This window comes from Anomaloglossus baeobatrachus, chromosome 4 (genome assembly GCF_048569485.1).
Source record: "Anomaloglossus baeobatrachus isolate aAnoBae1 chromosome 4, aAnoBae1.hap1, whole genome shotgun sequence".
Lineage (NCBI taxonomy): Eukaryota > Metazoa > Chordata > Amphibia > Anura > Aromobatidae > Anomaloglossus > Anomaloglossus baeobatrachus.
The window spans coordinates 21,874,986-21,895,782 of NC_134356.1; the positions used below are offsets into that span (position 1 = coordinate 21,874,986).

General features: G+C 51.9%; 1 protein-coding gene across 2 annotated transcripts in view; it reads left to right on the forward strand.

The window, feature by feature from the left end:
- Positions 1-19,488, forward strand: part of NUP205 (nucleoporin 205) — a 74,113-nt gene extending 54,625 nt beyond the window's left edge. For both annotated transcript variants that reach the window (XM_075343821.1, XM_075343820.1), the window contains 10 exons: positions 13,639-13,777; positions 14,249-14,375; positions 14,614-14,690; positions 16,285-16,413; positions 16,503-16,638; positions 17,159-17,325; positions 18,063-18,186; positions 18,313-18,438; positions 18,512-18,582; positions 19,157-19,488. In XM_075343821.1, the coding sequence (XP_075199936.1) occupies positions 13,639-13,777; positions 14,249-14,375; positions 14,614-14,690; positions 16,285-16,413; positions 16,503-16,638; positions 17,159-17,325; positions 18,063-18,186; positions 18,313-18,438; positions 18,512-18,582; positions 19,157-19,309 (1,249 nt within the window). In that variant the 3' untranslated portion in view covers positions 19,310-19,488. The remainder of the gene's footprint in view (positions 1-13,638; positions 13,778-14,248; positions 14,376-14,613; positions 14,691-16,284; positions 16,414-16,502; positions 16,639-17,158; positions 17,326-18,062; positions 18,187-18,312; positions 18,439-18,511; positions 18,583-19,156) is intronic.
- The last annotated feature ends 1,309 nt before the right edge of the window (positions 19,489-20,797 follow it).

The window sequence follows — 20,797 nt, forward strand, 5'->3', positions numbered from 1 at the left end:
CTTTCACACCTCCGGTTTTTGCAATGCGGCACACTCCGGCACTGTGCAGGAAAATCGCAACCGTTTTTTTTTTGCTGCCGGTTGCAATTTTCCTGCATAGACTTTAATTAGTGCCGCATTGTGCCGCATGGCCTTGCGTTCCATCCGGTTTTTACCGCATGCGGCAGATTTAGCCGATGCGGCGGCCGGATGGAACGTTGCCTGGCACGTTTTTTCGTGCGGCAAAAAAAACCGCATCGCGCCGCATTCGGCCGATGCGGCGCATTTTTCAATGCATGCCTATGGCGGCCGGATGCGGCGCGATGCGGCAATAACCGCATCCGGCCGCCGCATGCGGTTTTTGCCACTGCGCATGCTCAGTAGCATGCCGCAAGCGGCAAAAACCGGACGGGCCGCAAAGGAAAAACTTATGCAAAGGATGCGGTGTTTTCACCGCATCCGTTGCATAGCTTCCACAGCCGGATTGAGCCGCAGAGCTCAAGCCGGATGTGTGAAAGCAGCCTAAGGCAGCCTCCTCTTGACTATCTGGCCGAGCCAGCAACGTCCTTGGTCGGGGGCAGGCTCTCCCACTTTGGCGACGTGTGGTTTCAACACGTCTTCGATCAGTGGGTGCGGGATATCATCTCCCACGGCTACAGGATAGAATTCTCTTCCAGCCCGCCAAACAGATTTTTTCTGTCAACTCCCCCCTGCTCCAAGGCCGCCGCCTTCTCACAGGCCGTGGCATCCTTGCAGGCCAACGGAGTAATTGTACTGGTTCCCGCCCGGGAACGGTTCAGAGGTTTCTACTCAAACCTCTTCCTAGTCCCCAAAAAGGACGGTTCCTTCCGGCCCATCCTGGGTCTCAAGCTTCTCAACAAGCATGTTCAGGTGCGGCATTTTCGCATGGAATCTCTGCGATCGGTCATTGCCTCAATGACGCAAGGGGATTTCCTGGCATCCATCGACATCAGAGATACCTATCTGCATGTGCCAATTACAGTTTCACACCAGCGTTGGCTACATTTTGCAATCGGAGAGGAACATTTCCAATTCGCGGCTCCCCCCTTCGGGTTAGCCACGGCCCCTCGGGTATTCACCAAGGTCATGGCAGCAGTGATTGCGGTTCTGCACCTCCAGGGGTTGGCAGTGATCCCTTACCTGGACGACCTTCTAGTCAAGGCTCCATCCAGTGCAGACTGTCAGCGGAGTGTCTCGCTCACTCTCGCCACTCTAGCCCAATTCGGGTGGCTTGTCAATCTGCCCAAATCCACTCTGACTCCGACCCAGAGTCTCACGTACCTAGGGATGCAGTTCGAGACTTTGCCGGCACTTGTGAAGCTGCCCTTAGTCAAACAGCAGTCCCTCCAACTGGCGGTGCGCTCTCTGAGGCCCCGCCGTCATTCCATCAGGCACCTGATGCAGGTGCTGGGTCAGATGGTGGCGTCAATGGAGGCGGTTCCCTTTGCCCAGTTCCATCTGCGTCCTCTGCAGCTGGACATTCTCCGCTGTTGGGACAAACGGCCTTTCTTCAGCGCTCTATTGGGAGACCCAGACGATTGGGGTATAGCTACTGCCCTCTGGAGGCCACACAAAGCACTACATTAAAAGTGCAAGGCCCCTCCCCCTCTGGCTATACCCCCCCGTGGTATCACGGGTTCTCCAGTTTTAGCTTTGTGTGCGAAGGAGGTCAGACATTCCATGCATAGCTCCACAGATTTTAGTCAGCAGTAGCTGCTGACTAGTTCGGATGGAAGAAAAGAGGACACATATAGTGTCCCCAGCATGCTCCCTTCTCACCCCTGGATGGTGTTGTAAGGTTGAGGTACCTATTGCTGGTACGGAGGCTGGAGCCCACATGCTGTTTTCCTTCCACATCCCCTTGTAGGGCTCTGTGGAAGTGGGATCCTGCCGGCCTCAAAACTCTGACGCCGGGCTCCATCCACAGACCCATTTGAACCTGCTGGATACGGAGCTGGAGTACCGTTCAGGGACATGGCCCTGCACCATTACAGGTACTCTGTGTCCCCGTACACACAGGCACAGCACACTCCAGACTTGCTGGGTGTGCTAGTGCGCCGGGGACAGTAAAGGGTTACAGTCACTGCAGCTTTGCTGAGTGACTTTGTGTTTTGGGGAACTACCGCGCCGGACGCTCCGGGAGCGGCGGCGCGGCTGGGACTTGTAGTTCGCCGGGGACTGGGCGCCGACCGCGCTTTTACGGCGGCGGCGCTTATAACTCCAGTCCCCGGCTTCTGCGGCCTAGTGCCGCTTCGTTCCCGCCCCCTCCCTGTCACTCAGGGAAGGGGACAGGCGCTGAGCAATCAGCAGCGCCGAGGGCTGGAGCCTTATTTACATGCTCCAGCCCTCTCACTGCACACTGTCGGGCGCCGGATTCCCGCTCTGCCTTGGGGGCACGCCCACGGCCCGCCCCTCCTCACACGAGCTGGGGAAGAAGCCGGCAGCCATTACTGCACCGAGATCGGACTTTCAGCACCAAGGCAGGACGGTGGCGATCATACACCCGCTTATAGGCGGGCGGTAAGAGGCACACATAGTGCTGACAACGATATGACTGCAGTGTGTACATGTGTTGTTTTTAACTGCAAGCGACACATCAGCAGCAGGAAAGCAGGTGTGCTAAGGCACAGGCTTTCTAGGCTGCTTGTTTTGCACGACTGAGGTGTTCATTTGTGTTTATGCTGATATGTTATACATTGCACTGTACAGTCGCTAGTCTTAGCTATATTCTCCTGGAATGGCTAGACTACAGCAGCTGAAAACCAAGGGTGCTGGGGCACAGGTTTTTTTCTATGCTGCTTGTATTGCATGGGCTGCAGTGTGCATTTGTACTTGTGCTTGTATGCTATACATTGCACTGTAGGGCAGGGCCGGCTCCAGGTTTTTGTGGGCCCCGGGCGGAAGAGTCCCAGTGGGCCCCATCCACACACAGACACCGATACGAACATATACATATTTAAAGACAAACTCACAAAAATACATATAAACAGACAAATATATACAGTCATATACACTTACAGACACACACACACACACGTCTGCTGCATACAAACACATACAGCTCTGCTACATACAGACAAACACACACACAAACTCTGCTACATACAGACAAACACATACAACTCTGCTACATACAGACAAACACATACAACTCTGCTACATACAGACAAACACATACAACTCTGCTACATACAGACAAACACATACAACTCTGCTACATACAGACAAACACATACAACTCTGCTACATACAGACAAACACATACAAGTCTGCTACATACAGACAAACACATACAACTCTGCTACATACAGACAAACACATACAAGTCTGCTACATACAGACAAACACATACAACTCTGCTACATACAGACAAACACATACAACTCTGCTACATACAGACAAACACATACAAGTCTGCTACATACAGACAAACACATACAACTCTGCTACATACAGACAAATGCACACAACTCTGCTACATACAGACAAACACATACAACTCTGCTACATACAGACAAACACACACAACTCTGCTACATACAGACAAACACATACAACTCTGCTACATAGAAACACATACAACTCTGCTACATACAGACAAACACATACAACTCTGCTACATACAGACAAACACATACAACTCTGCTACATACAGACAAACACATACAACTCTGCTACATACAGACAAACACATACAACTCTGCTACATACAGACACACATACAACTCTGCTACATACAGACAAACACATACAACTCTGCTACATACAGACAAACACATACAACTCTGCTACATACAGACAAACACATACAACTCTGCTACATACAGACAAACACATACAACTCTGCTACATACAGACAAACACATACAACTCTGCTACATACAGACAAACACACACAACTCTGCTACATACAGACAAACACATACAACTCTGCTACATACAGACAAACACATACAACTCTGCTACATACAGACAAACACATACAACTCTGCTACATACAGACAAACGCATACAACTCTGCTACATACAGACAAACACATACAACTCTGCTACATACAGACAAACACATACAACTCTGCTACATACAGACAAACACATACAACTCTGCTACATACAGACAAACACATACAACTCTGCTACATACAGACAAACGCATACAACTCTGCTACATACAGACAAATGCACACAACTCTGCTACATACAGACAAACACACACAACTCTGCTACATACAGACAAATGCACACAACTCTGCTACATACAGACAAACACATACAACTCTGCTACATACAGACAAACACATACAACTCTGCTACATAGAAACACATACAACTCTGCTACATACAGACAAACACATACAACTCTGCTACATACAGACAAACACATACAACTCTGCTACATACAGACAAACACATACAACTCTGCTACATACAGACAAACACATACAACTCTGCTACATACAGACAAACACATACAACTCTGCTACATAGAAACACATACAACTCTGCTACATACAGACAAACACATACAACTCTGCTACATACAGACAAACACATACAACTCTGCTACATACAGACAAACACATACAACTCTGCTACATACAGACAAACACATACAACTCTGCTACATACAGACAAACACATACAACTCTGCTACATACAGACAAACACATACAACTCTGCTACATAGAAACACATACAACTCTGCTACATACAGACAAACACATACAAGTCTGCTACATACAGACAAACACATACAAGTCTGCTACATACAGACAAACACATACAACTCTGCTACATACAGACAAACACATACAACTCTGCTACATACAGACAAACACATACAACTCTGCTACATAGAAACACATACAACTCTGCTACATACAGACAAACACATACAACTCTGCTACATACAGACAAACACATACAACTCTGCTACATACAGACAAACACATACAACTCTGCTACATACAGACAAACACATACAACTCTGCTACATACAGACAAACACATACAACTCTGCTACATACAGACAAACACATACAACTCTGCTACATACAGACAAACACATACAACTCTGCTACATACAGACAAACACATACAACTCTGCTACATACAGACAAACACATACAACTCTGCTACATACAGACAAACACATACAACTCTGCTACATACAGACAAACACATACAACTCTGCTACATAGAAACACATACAACTCTGCTACATACAGACAAACACATACAAGTCTGCTACATACAGACAAACACATACAACTCTGCTACATACAGACAAACACATACAACTCTGCTACATACAGACAAACACATACAACTCTGCTACATACAGACAAACACATACAACTCTGCTACATAGAAACACATACAACTCTGCTACATACAGACAAACACATACAACTCTGCTACATACAGACAAACACATACAACTCTGCTACATACAGACAAACACATACAACTCTGCTACATACAGACAAACACATACAACTCTGCTACATACAGACAAACACATACAACTCTGCTACATACAGACAAACACATACAACTCTGCTACATACAGACAAACACATACAACTCTGCTACATACAGACAAACACATACAACTCTGCTACATACAGACAAACACATACAACTCTGCTACATACAGACAAACACATACAACTCTGCTACATACAGACAAACACATACAACTCTGCTACATACAGACAAACACATACAACTCTGCTACATGCAGACAAACACACACAACTCTGCTACATTCAGACAAACACATACAACTCTGCTACATTCAGACAAATGCACACAACTCTGCTGCTCTGTGGGGCCCACACCCGCGGCTTGGCGGGGACAGCACCAGCGGCACTGGCAGCACCCGCGGCTCGGCAGGGCCCACACCCGCGGCTCGGCGGGTACAGCACCCGCGGCTCGGCAGGGCCCACACCCGCGGCTCGGCGGGGCCAGCACCCGCGGCTCGGCAGGGCCCACACCCGCGGCTCGGCGGGGCCAGCACCCGCGGCTCGGCGGGGCCAGCACCAGCGGCTCGGCGGGGCCAGCACCCGCGGAATCGGCGGGTGGGGGCATTGGCAGGGGCCAGGGCATATATCCAGGGGGTAGAAGCAGCTCACCGGGGCCTATAATGGGGAGGCGGGGAGGGCACTTACCCGATTAGGTCACGGTGGAGAGGGGGCCCACACAGCGCCGGACAGAAGCTCGCCTCCTTCATCTGTGGGACTGAGAAGGCGGTAGCTCCGCCCACAGATGAAATTCAAACGAGGATGTCTGCGCGCCTTAAAGTGACGGCGCCGCAGATTGCTGCCGAGGACTGCGGTCCCCGGAACTCGGCCGGGGACCGCAGAACTGTAAAGGCGAGTGGGCCCCGGCCAAGGGACAGGAGAACTGACGAGGCCGAGTGGGCCCCCCCGGCTCTCCAGGGCCCCGGCATTTGCCCGGGTTTGCCGGGTGCTGACGCCGGCCCTGCTGTAGGGTCACTCTTCTGGGCTATATTCCCCTAGATGACTAGTCTACAGCAGCAGAAGAGCAGAAGTGCCAGGGCACAGGCTTCTATGCTGCTTGTATTGCATGGGCTGCAGTGTGCATTTGTACTTGTGCTTGTATGCTATACATTGCACTGTATGGTCACTCTTCCGGGCTATATTCCCATAGATGACTAGTCTATAGCAGCAGAAGAGCAGAGGTGCCAGGGCACAGGCTTCTATGCTGCTTGGATTGCATGTGCTGCAGTGTTCATTTGTACTTGTGCTTGTATGCTATACATTGCACTGTAGGGTCACTCTTCTGGGCTATATTCCCCTAGATGACTAGTATACAGCAGCAGAAGAGCAGGGGTGCCAGGGCACAGGCTTCTATGCTGCTTGCATTGCTTGGGCTGCAGTGGTCTTTTGTACTTTATGCCTGTATGCTATACATTGCAATGTACGGTCACCAATCTTGGCTATATACTTCTAGATAGCTAGTCGGCAGCGGCAAAAAAGCAACACAGATTTCAGTGCTGTTTTTACTACATGGGATGCTGTTCATGACACCGTCCCATTGTGTGCATGCTCCCCTGTAGCACGTCGTCTGCAGGGGTCTCTAGCACTTCGTCTGCCGGGGCTCTACTAGTTGTGGCCAAAGAAACCTCCTGTCAACCCTGTCCATGGACAGGGACGGAGTAGTCATAATATAGAGACTTGCACCCAGGGGCAATCTACTTGACCAAAAGGCAGCTCTTCAGGGTTTTGATACTGACATCGCTCTCAATCCGGATACACCGGGTGGTTACGCCATACGGAAGGATCCTATACCGTCCATCACTGGAAGGTTGGATCTTTCTCCCTCAGCTCCCCCAGTGGAGATAGGAGACGAACAGGAGAAGTTTCTTTTCAGTATCTCACGCAGATATTGAGTATTTTTCTGGCCACGCTGACTTCAGAGAAGCAGTCCAGGAATACCACGCTTACCAGATAAGCGTCTTCTCCAAACGTTTTTTAGGATACACGTTATCCCTTTCCCCCTGACGTGGTCAAGCGCTGGACCCAGGGTCCAAAGGTGGATTCTCCAATCTCCAGGCTTGCGTCTAGAGACATAGTTGCACTGGAGATGGGGCTTCACTTAAAGATGCCATTCACAGACAGATGGACTCTGGTTGAAATCTGTCTAGGAGGCTATCGGCGTGTCGGTTGCTCCGGCATCCACAGCCGTATTGGCAACCTAACCTTTTCAGCTGTTCTTGCGCAGCTGACCTTGAGCAGGGACATCTGTACCGCAGAGGCGTCCGTAACCCCAAGACGGGCGCAGATTCCGGCCGGGCTCAATCTCGCCCAAGGAAGGCAGTCGGAGGAACCGCTACAAGGCGGTCTCCTCAGGACTCTCAGCTCTCTCTCTCTCTCTCCGCATCCGCGGTTGATGGCAGACTCCCCCGCCTTTGGCGACATTTAGCTGCCACAGGTCACAGACCGGTGGGTGACGGACATTGTGCTCACGTGCACAGGACAGTGTTCTGTTCTCGTCCTCCGACTCCATTCTTCAGAATGGCCCCACCTCTCCACCGAGCAGATGCCCTGCTGCAGGTGGTGGACGCTCTAGGAGCAGAAGGAGTGGTGATCCCTGTCCCCCCTCAGGAACGAGGGCGAGGGTTTGTACTCCAATCTCTTTGTGGCTCCAAAAATGGACGGTTCCTTCCGTCCTGTTCTGGTTCTGAAACTGCTCAACGAGCATGCGAACGCCAGGCGGTTCCGGATGGGCTCCCTCCGATCCGTCATTGCCTCAATGTCTTGAGGAGACTTCCTTGCCTCAACAGACAGCAAAGATGCCTATCTCCACGTGCCAATTGCTACGGAGCACCAACGTCTTCTACGTTTTGTGATAGGAGACGAACATCTTCAGTTCGTAGCTCTGCCATTCAGTCTGGCGACACCCCCACGGGTGTTCACCTAGGTCATGGCAGCAGTGGTAGCAGTCTTGCACTCTCAGGGACACCCGGTGATCCCGTACTTGGACGATCTACTCGTCAAAGCACCCTCCCTCGAGGCATGCCAACGCAGCCTGAATGTTACGCTGGAGACTCTCCAGACTTTCGGGTGGATCATCAATTTGGCAAGGTCAAATCTGTCTCCGACTCAATCACTAACGTATCTCGGCATGGAGTTTCATACTCTATCAGCCATAGTTAAGCTTCCGCTGAACCAGCAGCGTTCACTGCGAACAGAGGTGCAGTCTCTCCTTCAAGGCCAGTCGCACCCCTTAAGGCGCCTCATGCACTTCCTAAGGAAGATGGTGGCAGCCATCGAGGCAGTTCTCTTTGCGCAGTTTCATCTGCGCCAACGGCAATGGGACATTCTCCGCCAATGGGATGGGCAGTCAACCTCCCTGGACGGGAAGTCTCCCTTTCCCTGACGGCCGAGGACTCTCTGCAATGGTGGCTCCTTCCCACCTCATTGTCTCAGGGAAGATCCTTCCTGCCCCCATCCTGGGCAGTAGTCACGACAGAGGCGAGTCTGTCAGGGTGGGGAGCAGTTTTTCTCCACCACAGGGCTCAGGGGATGTGGACTCCGCAGGAGTCCACCCTTCAGATCAATGTTCTGGAGATCAGGGCAGTGTATCTTGCTCTTCTGGCCTTCCAACAGTGGCTGGAAGGAAAGCAGATCCGAATCCAATCGGACAACTCCACAGTGGTGGCATACATCAACCACCAAGGAGGGACGCGCAGTCGGCAAGCCTTCCAAGAAGTCCGGCGCATTCTAATGTGGGTGGAGGACAGAGCATCCACCATATCCGCGGTTCACATCCCAGGCGTAGAAAACTGGGAAGCAGACTTCCTCAGTCGCCAGGGCATGGTCGCAGGGGAATGGTCCCCTCACCCGGACGTGTTTCAGGAAATCTGTCGCCGCTGGGGAGTGCCGGACGTCGACCTAATGGCATCCCGGCACAACAACAAGGTCCCGGCATTCATGGCGAGGTCGCGCGATCAAAGAGCTCTGGCGGCAGACGCCTTGGTTCAAGATTGGTCGCAGTTTCAGCTCCCATACGTGTTTCCGCCTCTGGCGCTCTTGCCCAGAGTGCTACGCAAGATCAGATCCGAGTGCAGCCGCGTCATACTCGTCGCTCCAGACTGGCCGAGGAGGTCGTGGTATCCGGATCTGTGGCATCTCACGATCGGTCGACCGTGGTCACTGCCAGACCGACCAGACTTACTGTCCCAAGGGCCGTTTTTCCATCAGAATTCTGCGGCCCTGAACCTGACTGTGTGGCCATTGAGTCCTGGATCCTAGCATCTGCAGGATTGTCTCAAGGAGTCGTTGCCACAATGAGACAAGCTAGAAAGTCGAATTCGGCTAAGATCTACCACAGAACGTGGAAGATTTTCTTATCCTGGTGCTCTGCTCAGGGAGTGTCTCCCTGGCCATTTGCATTGCCCAAGTTTCTTTCCTTCCTGCAATCGGGGTTAGAAAAGGGCTTGTCGCTCAGCTCCCTTAAAGGGCAAGTTTCGGCACTATCCGTGTTTTTTCAGAAGCGTCTAGCACGTCTTTCTAAGGTGCGCACGTTCCTGCAGGGGGTCTGTCATATTGTGCCCCCGTACAAGCGGCCGTTAGATCCATGGGATCTGAACAGGGTACTAGTTACTCTCCAGAAGCCGCCCTTCGAGCCTCTGAAGGAAGTTTCCTTTTCTCGGCTGTCACAGAAAGTGGCGTTTCTTGTTGCGATCACATCGCTTCGGCGAGTGTCTGAGCTGGCAGCTCTGTCATCCAAGGCTCCCTTCCTGGTGTTCCACCAGGACAAGGTAGTGCTGCGCCCTATTCCGGAGTTTCTCCCTAAGGTCGTATCCTCTTTTCATCTTAATCAGGATATATCCTTGCCTTCTTTTTGTCCTCATCCGGTTCACCGGTATGAAAAGGACTTACGTTTGCTAGATCTGGTGAGAGCACTCAGAATCTACATTTCCCGCACGGCGCCCATGCGCCGTGCCGATGCACTTTTTGTCCTTGTCGCTGGTCCGCGCAAGGGGTTGCAGGCTTCTAAAGCCACCCTGGCTCGATGGATCAAAGAACCAATTCTAGAGGCCTACCGTTCTGCGGGGCTTCCGGTTTCTTCAGGGCTAAAAGACCACTCAACCAGAGCCGTGGGTGCGTCCTGGGCATTACGTCACCAGGCTTCGGCTCAACAGGTGTGCCAGGCAGCTACCTGGTCCAGTCTGCACACTTTCACCAAGCATTATCAGGTGCATACCTATGCTTCGGCGGATGCCAGCTTAGGTAGAAGAGTCCTGCAGGCGGCAGTGACACCCCCGTAGGGGAGGGCTGTTTTGCAGCTCTAACATGAGGTATTCTTTACCCACCCAGGGACAGCTTTTGGACGTCCCAATCGTCTGGGTCTCCCAATAGAGCGCTGAAGAAGAAGGGAATTTTGTTACTTACCGTAAATTCCTTTTCTTCTAGCTCTTATTGGGAGACCCAGCACCCGCCCTGTTGTCCTTCGGGATGTTTTTTTGTTGTTTGCGGGTACACATGTTGTTCATGTTGAACGGTTTTTCAGTTCTCCGATGTTATTCGGAGTTAATTTGTTTAAACCAGTTATTGGCTTCCTCCTTCTTGCTTTGGCACTAAAACTGGAGAACCCGTGATACCACGGGGGGGTATAGCCAGAGGGGGAGGGGCCTTGCACTTTTAATGTAGTGCTTTGTGTGGCCTCCAGAGGGCAGTAGCTATACCCCAATCGTCTGGGTCTCCCAATAAGAGCTAGAAGAAAAGGAATTTACGGTAAGTAACAAAATTCCCTTCTCCTCCTTGCACAGGCTAAGTGGCTCTGTCGCCACAGACCAGGGGCTCTCTTCAGTGGTGGCTTCAGCCCCTCTCTCTGTCCCAGGGGCGCTCCTTCCTGGCCCCGTCCTGGGTGATCCTCACCACGGATGCCAGTCTATCCGGCTGGGGAGCGGTATGTCTCCACCACCGAGCGCAGGGCACTTGGACTCCGTCCGAGTCAGCCCTCTCGATCAATGTGCTGGAAACCAGAGCCGTACTTCTAGCTCTCCTAGCCTTTCACCACCTGTTGGCAGGCAGGCACATCCGAGTCCAGTCAGACAACGCGACAGCGGTTGCCTACATCAATCACCAAGGCGGGACACGCAGCCGCCTGGCAAAGTTGGAGGTTCAACGCATCCTTCAATGGACGGAGGACTCCAAGTCCACCATATCCGCAGTCCACATCCCAGGCGTGGAAAATTGGGAAGCCGATTATCTCAGCCGTCAAACCGTGGACAGTGGCGAGTGGTCCCTGCATCCGGCAGTGTTTCAGTCAATCTGCCGCAAGTGGGGCACTCCGGAAGTGGACCTAATGGCATCCCGTCACAACAACAAGGTCCCAGTTTCGTCTGTCCTACGTGTTTCCCCCTCTAGCTCTCTTGCCCAGAGTTCTGCGCAAGATCAGAATGGAGGGCCGTCGGGTCATACTCATTGCTCCGGACTGGCCCAGGCGAGCTTGGTATCCAGACCTGCTTCATCTGTCCGTAGAGCTGCCGTGGCATCTTCCGGACCGTCCCGACCTTCTCTCACAAGGTCCGTTTTTCCGCCAGAATTCTGCGGCTCTCAGATTGACGGCGTGGCTCTTGAGTCCTGGCTCTTGACGGCTTCTGGTATCCCCCCTGAAGTCATCTCCACTATGACTCGGGCTCGGAAGTCTTCCTCTGCCAAGATCTATCACAGGACTTGGAAAATTTTCCTGTCCTGGTGTCGCTGTACCGGCCATCCTCCTTGGCCATTCTCGTTGCTGACCCTTCTGTCTTTTCTACAGTCCGGTCTGCAGCTAGGACTGTCCCTCAACTCTCTCAAGGGACAGGTCTCGGCTCTGTCAGTTCTGTTCCAGCGGCGTCTCGCCCGGCTGGCTCAGGTCCGCACCTTCATGCAAGGTACGTCTCACATCATTCCGCCTTACCGGCGGCTCTTGGATCCCTGGGACCTCAATTTGGTTCTCACGGTTTTGCAGAAACCCCCCTTTGAGCCTCTTAGGGAGGTTTCTTTGTTTCGTCTTTCACAGAAAGTGGTCTTTCTAGTGGCCATAACTTCCCTCAGGAGAGTCTCTGATTTTAGCTGCGCTCTCTTCGGAGTCACCTTTTTTGGTTTTTCATCAGGACAAGGTGGTTCTCCGTCCGACCCCGGACTTTCTCCCTAAGGTGGTTTCTTTCCACCTTAACCAGGACATTACCTTACCTTCCTTTTGTCCGGCTCCTGTGCATCGCTTTGAAAAAGCGTTGCATACTCTGGATCTGGTGCGGGCGCTCCGGATCTATGTGTCTCGCACCGCTGCTCTTAGGCGGTGCACCTCTCTTATTGTGCTAACCACAGGTCGGCGTAAGGGCCTCTCTGCTTCTAAGCCGACCTTAGCCTGTTGGATTAGGTCGACCATTTCGGATGCCTACCAGTGTTCTCAGGTGCCTCCCCCGCCGGGGATCAAGGCACACTCGACCAGAGCTGTCTGTGCCTCTTGGGCTTTCAGGCACCAGGCTACGGCTCAGCAGGTCTGTCAGGCTGCCACTTGGACTAGCCTGCATACCTTTTCGAAGCACTACCAAGTGCATGCTCATGCTTCGGCAGATGCGAGCTTGGGCAGACGCATCCTTCAGGCGGCTGTCGCCCACTTGTGAAGTTAGGCTCCGCCTACTTCTCAGTTTTTCTGTTTATTCCCACCCATGGACTGCTTTGAGACGTCCCATTGTCTGGGTCTCCCATAGGAACGATAAAGAAAAAGAGAATTTTATTACTTACCGTAAATTCTTTATCTTATAGTTCCGTATTGGGAGACCCAGCTCCCTCCCTGTTGCCTGTTGGCACTTTTCTTGTTCCGCGTGTTATCACTGGCTGTTGTCGTAGACAGAGGTTCCGGTTGTTCCGGCTCTTGCTCTGTTTTTACTTGTGGGTGGCTATTCTCCTTCAGCTTTTGCACTAAACTGGCTAGATCTGGTTCTCCAGGGGGTGTATAGGCTCAGAGGGAGGAGCTACACTTTTGAGTGTAGTACTTTGTGTGTCCTCCGGAGGCAGAAGCTAAACACCCAATGTCTGGGTCTTCCAATACGGAGCTATAAGAAAAAGAATTTACGGTAAGTAAACAAAATTCTCTTTTTTCCTTCCTTTTTAGCCCGTATGGAATGAGAGAGACCCCCGTCTTCATCCCGACCCCGCAGGAAAGGTACAGACAGATCCTGTTATCCGCCCTCCAGCTCTGCCAGGTGGTCCTCACCTCCAGCACGGCACAGCATCTACAGGTGGCAGGGCAGGTGGGTACAAGACGGGGAAGGCCATGTATAACCCTTAAGCGGCACGCTGCGAGAACAACGGTGTTTAAAGGGGTTGTCCAGAATGAAGATATTGATGACCTGTCTTTTGGAATAGGTCGCCAATACCTCATCGGTGAGGGTCTTACACCCGTCACCCCACTGGAACAGCACGGCTAGTGGTCATTCTCAGGTACTGCAGCTCAGCTCCTATTGAAGTGAATGTGATCTGAGCCGCAGTACCCCAAAACGACCAAATCCCTGCTCTGTTAACATCCGGCTGGAGCTGATCATGGGGGTGATGGCTATCGGACCCCCTGTAGTCTGATAAGGAGCAGTCATCAGCATCTAACTCCTGGACAATCCCTTTAGTGAAAGAACTCTGCCCCTTCCTCAACCAGGTCCTACTGAGGAGCAGGACAGGAAGAGTTGTCATGGGACCCTCATTATATGATTTCTTCACTTCTCTGACAGGTGCTTCAGTTCCTGATCGCTCATTCGGACACAATCCACACCATTCTGCGAAGCAAAGAGGGCAGTGTTGGTTCCCTGCAGGAGCTGGCACTACTGACTGGCATAATCAGCAAAGCGGCACTTCCAGGTAGGAGACCGGAGCTCGTGCATTTACACCAAGCCCTATATACATGGAGTTCAGACCAGAGCTACTTTTTTCTTTGTTGGTATAGAATTAAAATGAGAAAATGTTGTACCTGCAGCCGCCACTAGAGGGAGCTCTCCACATGCAGTAAGCTCCTAAGCTCCCCCTAGTGGTGGCTCAGGGACATCCTTTTCTGTTTTGCCCCAATGAACCTTATTAATTTAATCTTCCCTTTGTGCAGAGGTTGTGAATGATCTGGCCTCTGTTCTGAACGAGGGTCCAACGGTGGAACTGCACGGACACGTGGGCCGATTCCAGGTAATAAGGGGGAGGGGGGTATTGACTTTTCCCTGGTTGGGGTAAAGGGGTGCACAACAAGCCCTCCTGTGGGAGGACTAAGGAAGTGATGACGCTATTTAGGGTGTTTAGCAAATCACTCCAGTAAAAAAATAAAAATAAAATAAAAAATAAATAAAAAAAAAAAAAAATAAATATAAATATATATATATATATATATATATATATATATATATATATATATATACACACACACACTTATATATTAATATATATAATATATATAAGTGTGTAAAATATATATATATATATATATATATATATATATACATACATATATATATATATATATATATATATATATATATATATATATATATATATATATATATATATATATATATATTAGTGTATGTATATACCCCTCTGTTTTTTAAGTCAGATATTTCCCCTAAAAGATCAGTAAAGTGGCTAAAAAAATAAAATCATAAAAATAAATAATTGTAAAGAAGGTCTCTAGCGATCAAAAAGGTTTTGGGTTACTGTACATTTTCCCTACAGCGGCCACTACAGGAGAAATGTATTACACGGAGCCACTTCAGTTGAGCGACTGACTATAATATCATTTGATAGGGCTTACAAGTTGTCCTGTAATTACAGATTATCAGTATTTTCTGGGGGTCTCAGAGTTCTCTGTAAATGGGGCTTCTCCATGTGTGACCAGTGCCTGCCCCATATACTCAGTCTAGGGGAAAACTTCCCTTGTTCCATCCCATAGAGGATACATAAAGATGGGGTCTTACATGCGCCCTAGAAAACTAGTCACATGAGACTGAGACTCCCGGACAGGGCTGCCTCCAGGCTTCTGTGGGCCCCGGGCAAGAGTCTCTCCTCCTGCCGTGCGTTGTTCTCTTCCCACTCCCCCGCCATGCACTGTTTCCTCCCTCTGCCGTCTGCTGTTTCCCTTCCCTTCTGTTGTTCGCTGTTTTCTTTGCGCTCTGCCATCTGCCGTTTCCTTTCCCCTCCGTTGTTCGCCGTTTCCTTTCCCCTCCGTTGTTCGCCGTTTCCTTTCCCCTCCGTTGTTCGCCGTTTCCTTTCCCCTCCGTTGTTCGACGTTTCCTTTCCCCTCTGTTGTTCGCCGTTTCCTTTCCCTTCCGCCGGGCACCGTCTACCCCCCTCGTCTTCGCCCTCTTGGTGCAGGCGCTCTGCCCTTTGCTTATTATTATTCATGAGCCAATTCCCGCCTCTTTGTACTCCTTGCACGGGGGGAGACGCTGCACAGTACAGACCGTTTCCCTGCGCTTCATACACCAGTAAGTTCTGGGGTCTCCGTCCGGCGAGCGGGGGCATCGGGGGGTGACTCCGGCCCTGCCCCCGGGGATCAGACACTTGTCCTGTGGATGCGTTGGGGTCATGTGACACCCCCCCCCGCAGGACAGTTACACACAGTCTCCCACGCTGGAGGACTCGGCACAGACGATGCTTTATTCTGGACGCCGTGTAATACCACATTTCTCCCATAGTGGCCGCTGTAGCACCGGATCTCCCCCGATCACAGCGGATCCTCCTCTATGTTGATCCTTTCTGATCCTCGTACATTTTCTTCCTTTCTCAGCATCTTTGCCTTTCTTTATTAATCCGCTTTGGAGGCTCCGACAAAGTCCGGCATCTGAGCTTCCAGGACGAGGGCGGCCACGTGGACGGGGGGAGGACGCGGGACGACATGGAGCTGGCGATGCAGCAGGTGGGTGCGCTGCTCTCCGCGCGGCGGCGGAGGTTTCTTTGGGTTGTTTATTAGTGTTTTATGCAGTTTTTTGTTATTTTTTTTCCCAGATCTGCTCCAATGTGATGGAGTACTGCCATACGCTGATGCTGCAGAGCTCCCCCAACCTCCAGCAGATGGTCTGTCTCTTCACCCCGAACCTGGCGGAGAGCGGCGGCGGAGGCAGCAGAGAGGCCTCCAGATTAGGTAAGCGGTGGGCTTATGTTATGGGGGGCCAGTAACAGTGCAATCACAACGCAGAACTGGAAAGATGCAAAAGTTCCAATAACAGCGCCCCCTCCTGCCTACAGGTTGTGTGTGGTACTGCAACGTCAACTGAACTAAACTGCAATTCTTGCCAGCACCGTCCACTTATCGTGATCCGATGATATTATGACCCCAAACACCTGCCTGTTCAGTAGAATAGGACCCTGTGCGATAGTAAGCGGCCATGGACCCCTTTAATATTGATGGCTCATCCTGAAGGCCGCGGGTCTGACTCCTGGAAGGCCCCAGATTTTGCATCCTTTTATATTATACCAAGCACAGCGCCATATGTCTCATACTGGCCATAAGTGGTACTGCACCTCTGTGAGCTGCTATACCAGGCTCGGCCACTATGAAATGTTTGGCGCTGTTCTTACATGGATGCGGCCCATTGGGTTGAGCCCACCCCGTCTGCATTTTATTTATTTATTTATTTATTTTTTTTGTGTGTCCCGTGCAGAAACCCAGCCGACCCTGTTCCCGTCCTCGCGGCTGCCCAGTTTGGGCATCGTGTTGTCCCTGCTGAAGCAAAGCTCCAGCGACTTCTTCGCCTACTACGACATCCACCGGCAGAGCGTCAGCAAATTACAGAACGTGGAGCAGCTGCCCCCGGATGAGATCAAAGAGGTATACCACGAGCTCTTGCTTCCTCCCCTCTCGGGCGGGCTCGTGCCTCCTCCCCTCTCGGGCGGGCTCGTGCCTCCTCCCCTCTCGGGCGGGCTCGTGCCTCCTCCCCTCTCGGGCGGGCTCGTGCCTCCTCCCCTCTCGGGCGGGCTCGTGCCTCCTCCCCTCTCGGGCGGGCTCTTGCCTCCTCCCCTCTCGGGCGGGCTCTTGCCTCCTCCCCTCCTCCCCTCTCGGGCGGGCTCTTGCCTCCTCCCCTCTCGGGCAAGCTCTTGCCTCCTCCCCTCTCGGGCGGGCTCTTGCCTCCTCCCCTCTCGGGCGAACTCTTGCCTCCTCCCCTCTCGGGCGGGCTCTTGCCTCCTCCCCTCTCGGGCGGGCTCTTGCCTCCTCCCCTCTCGAGCGGGCTCGTGCCTCCTCCCCTCTCGAGCGGGCTCGTGCCTCCTCCCCTCTTGGGCGGGCTCGTGCCTCCTCCCCTCTTGGGCGGGCCCGTGCCTCCTCCCCTCTCGGGCGGGCTCGTGCCTCCTCCCCTCTCGGGCGGGCTCGTGCCTCCTCCCCTCTCGGGCGGGCTCGTGCCTCCTCCCCTCTCGGGCGGGCTCGTGCCTCCTCCCCTCTCGGGCGGGCTCGTGCCTCCTCCCCTCTCGGGCGGGCTCTTGCCTCCTCCCCTCTCGGGCGGGCTCTCGCCTCCTCCCCTCTCCATAGTCACCTGTCGGCTTCCTGACTTTCCCTTTTCCCCCCTCTTGTAGCTGTGCCTGTCCGAGACGCCGGCTGGCGTGGATAAAATCTCCACCACCCAGAAGTATTTGCTGGCGCGCCGGAGGCTGGTGAAACTCATCAATAGCCGAGCCAAGCTGCTGTCCGTCTGCTGCTGTATCCTTTCCAAGAAGTCTATTGCTCTCTGTTATCAGCCTTAGTCTAATTAGATCTAATGCGGGACCTGAGGGGGCCGATGTGTTGACTTATGCACAAAATGCCCTTAACCACATGGCACACCAGATATCATAGAAACCTGCCTCTTTGTCCTATGGCGCCACCTAGAGTATTACCTGCTGCAGTGCACCCCCAGTGACAGCCAGGACTCCCTATTCTCCGGTGCGTCCTTCACCAGCCGGAGATTTCAGGGTAAGTCTTTACAATAAGCTCTTATAATGCTGCGGATCTGGGAATCCTGACAGTTGTTTTTCTTTTTCGGCAGACACACTAAACAACGACCGCAACGCTGACCTCCGGACGCCGAACAGACTGACCCAGCAAGACATAGAGATGGTGAGACCTTTTTTTTTTTTTCTCCCCTTTAATTGTGTTTAAAGGGCCACTAACCCCTAAGGGTCCCTCTACTTTTGCAGAATGAACACTCTGACTATATATCGGCATCCATTCAATAACTTATTATATCAGGCTCTATAGACTAGATATTAATAGATGCTTCCTGCATTACCTCTACACTGCTCAGTACTGCTGTATAATGTCCTCCATGCTGCTGCTATCTGGATTCACATCTACACTGCTCAGTGCTGCTGTATAATGTCCTCCATGCTGCTGCTATCTGGATTCACATCTACACTGCTCAGTGCTGCTGTATAATGTCCTCCATGCTGCTGCTTCCTGCATTCACATCTACACTGCTCAGCGCTGCTGTATAATGTCCTCCATGCTGCTGCTATCTGGATTCACAGCTACACTACTCAGTGCTGCTGTATAATGTCCTCCATGCTGCTGCTATCTGGATTCACAGCTACACTGCTCAGTGCTGCTGTATAATGTCCTCCATGCTGCTGCTTAAAATCACAGCTCCGCTTTAAGGTCACCGGATGGTAATTGTATATTTCTTAATCCACAGCTGCAGAGAGAAGGCGCCAACCTGTTCGGGGAGTCGCTGCAGAAGAGACTGCTGGAGATAGAGAGCATGTACTGCAAGGTGCGGTCCCGGCACAGCTTCATCCAGGCTCTGCTGCGGAGGATACGAGGCCTCCTGCGCGTGTCCAGAGCCTGATCCTCAGGGGTGAAAGAAAGAAAAAAAAAAAAAATCCAAAAAAACACCAAAATGTGCACAATAAATTTTCTACTTTCTAAGTTATGGACTGAATTCTTTTTTCCACTTTTCCCAGATTGTAAGAAAAGATAAAGGTCACTTTTTTTTATTGCCGCTCAGAAATCATTAAAAAAATGTCCTTTTCATACGGAGGTAAATGGTATGTGTGTTTATTGAGAAGTGGGGGTGTACTAAAAACTAATTCACTAATATTCTGCTACATGCGCTCACCACTAGAGGGAGCTCACTGAAGACTTGCACTGACCACTAGAGGGAGCTCACTGAAGACTTGCACTGACCACTAGAGGGAGCTCACCGAAGACTGACTCACTAATATTCTGCTACATGCGCTCACCACTAGAGGGAGCTCACTGGAGACCTGCGCTGACCACTAGAGGGAGCTCACTGAAGCCTTGCGCTGACCACTAGAGGGAGCTCACTGAAGCCTTGCTCTGACCACTAGAGGGAGCTCACTGAAGCCTTGCTCTGACCACTAGAGGGAGCTCACTGAAGCCTTGCACTGACCACTAGAGGGAGCTCACTGAAGACCTGCACTGACCACTAGAGGGAGCTCACTGAAGACCTGCACTGACCACTAGAGGGAGCTCACTGAAAACTTCCACTGACCACTAGAGGGAGCTCACTGGAGACCTGCGCTGACCACTAGAGGGACCTCACTGAAGACCTGCGCTGACCACTAGAGGGAGCTCACTGGAGACCTGCACTGACCACTAGAGGAAGCTCACTGAAAACTTCCACTGACCACTAGAGGGAGCTCACTGGAGACCTGCGCTGACCACTAGAGGGAGCTCACTGAAGACCTGCGCTGACCACTAGAGGGACCTCACTGAAGACCTGCGCTGACCACTAGAGGGAGCTTACTGGAGACCTGCGCTGACCACTAGAGGGAGCTCACTGAAGACCTGCGCTGACCACTAGCGGGAGCTCACTGAAGACCTGCGCTGACCACTAGAGGGAGCTCACTGGAGACCTGCGCTGACCACTAGAGGGAGCTCACTGGAGACCTGCGCTGACCACTAGAGGGAGCTCACTGGAGACCTGCGCTGACCACTAGAGGGAGCTCACTGGAGACCTGCGCTGACCACTAGAGGGAGCTCACTGGAGACCTGCGCTGACCACTAGAGGGAGCTCACTGGAGACCTGCGCTGACCACTAGAGGGAGCTCACTGGAGACCTGCGCTGACCACTAGAGGGAGCTCACTGGAGACCTGCGCTGACCACTAGAGGGAGCTCACTGAAGACTAAAGGGGGTTTTACACGCTGTGACATCGCTAACGTTCTAACCCGCCCCCGTCGTTTGTACGTCACTGGCAAATTGCTGCCCATGGCGGAAAAAATCGCTAGTCCCGTCACATACTTATCTTCCCAGTGACGTCGCTGTGGCTGGCGAACCGCCTCTTTTCTAAGGGGGCGGTTCGTACGGTGTCA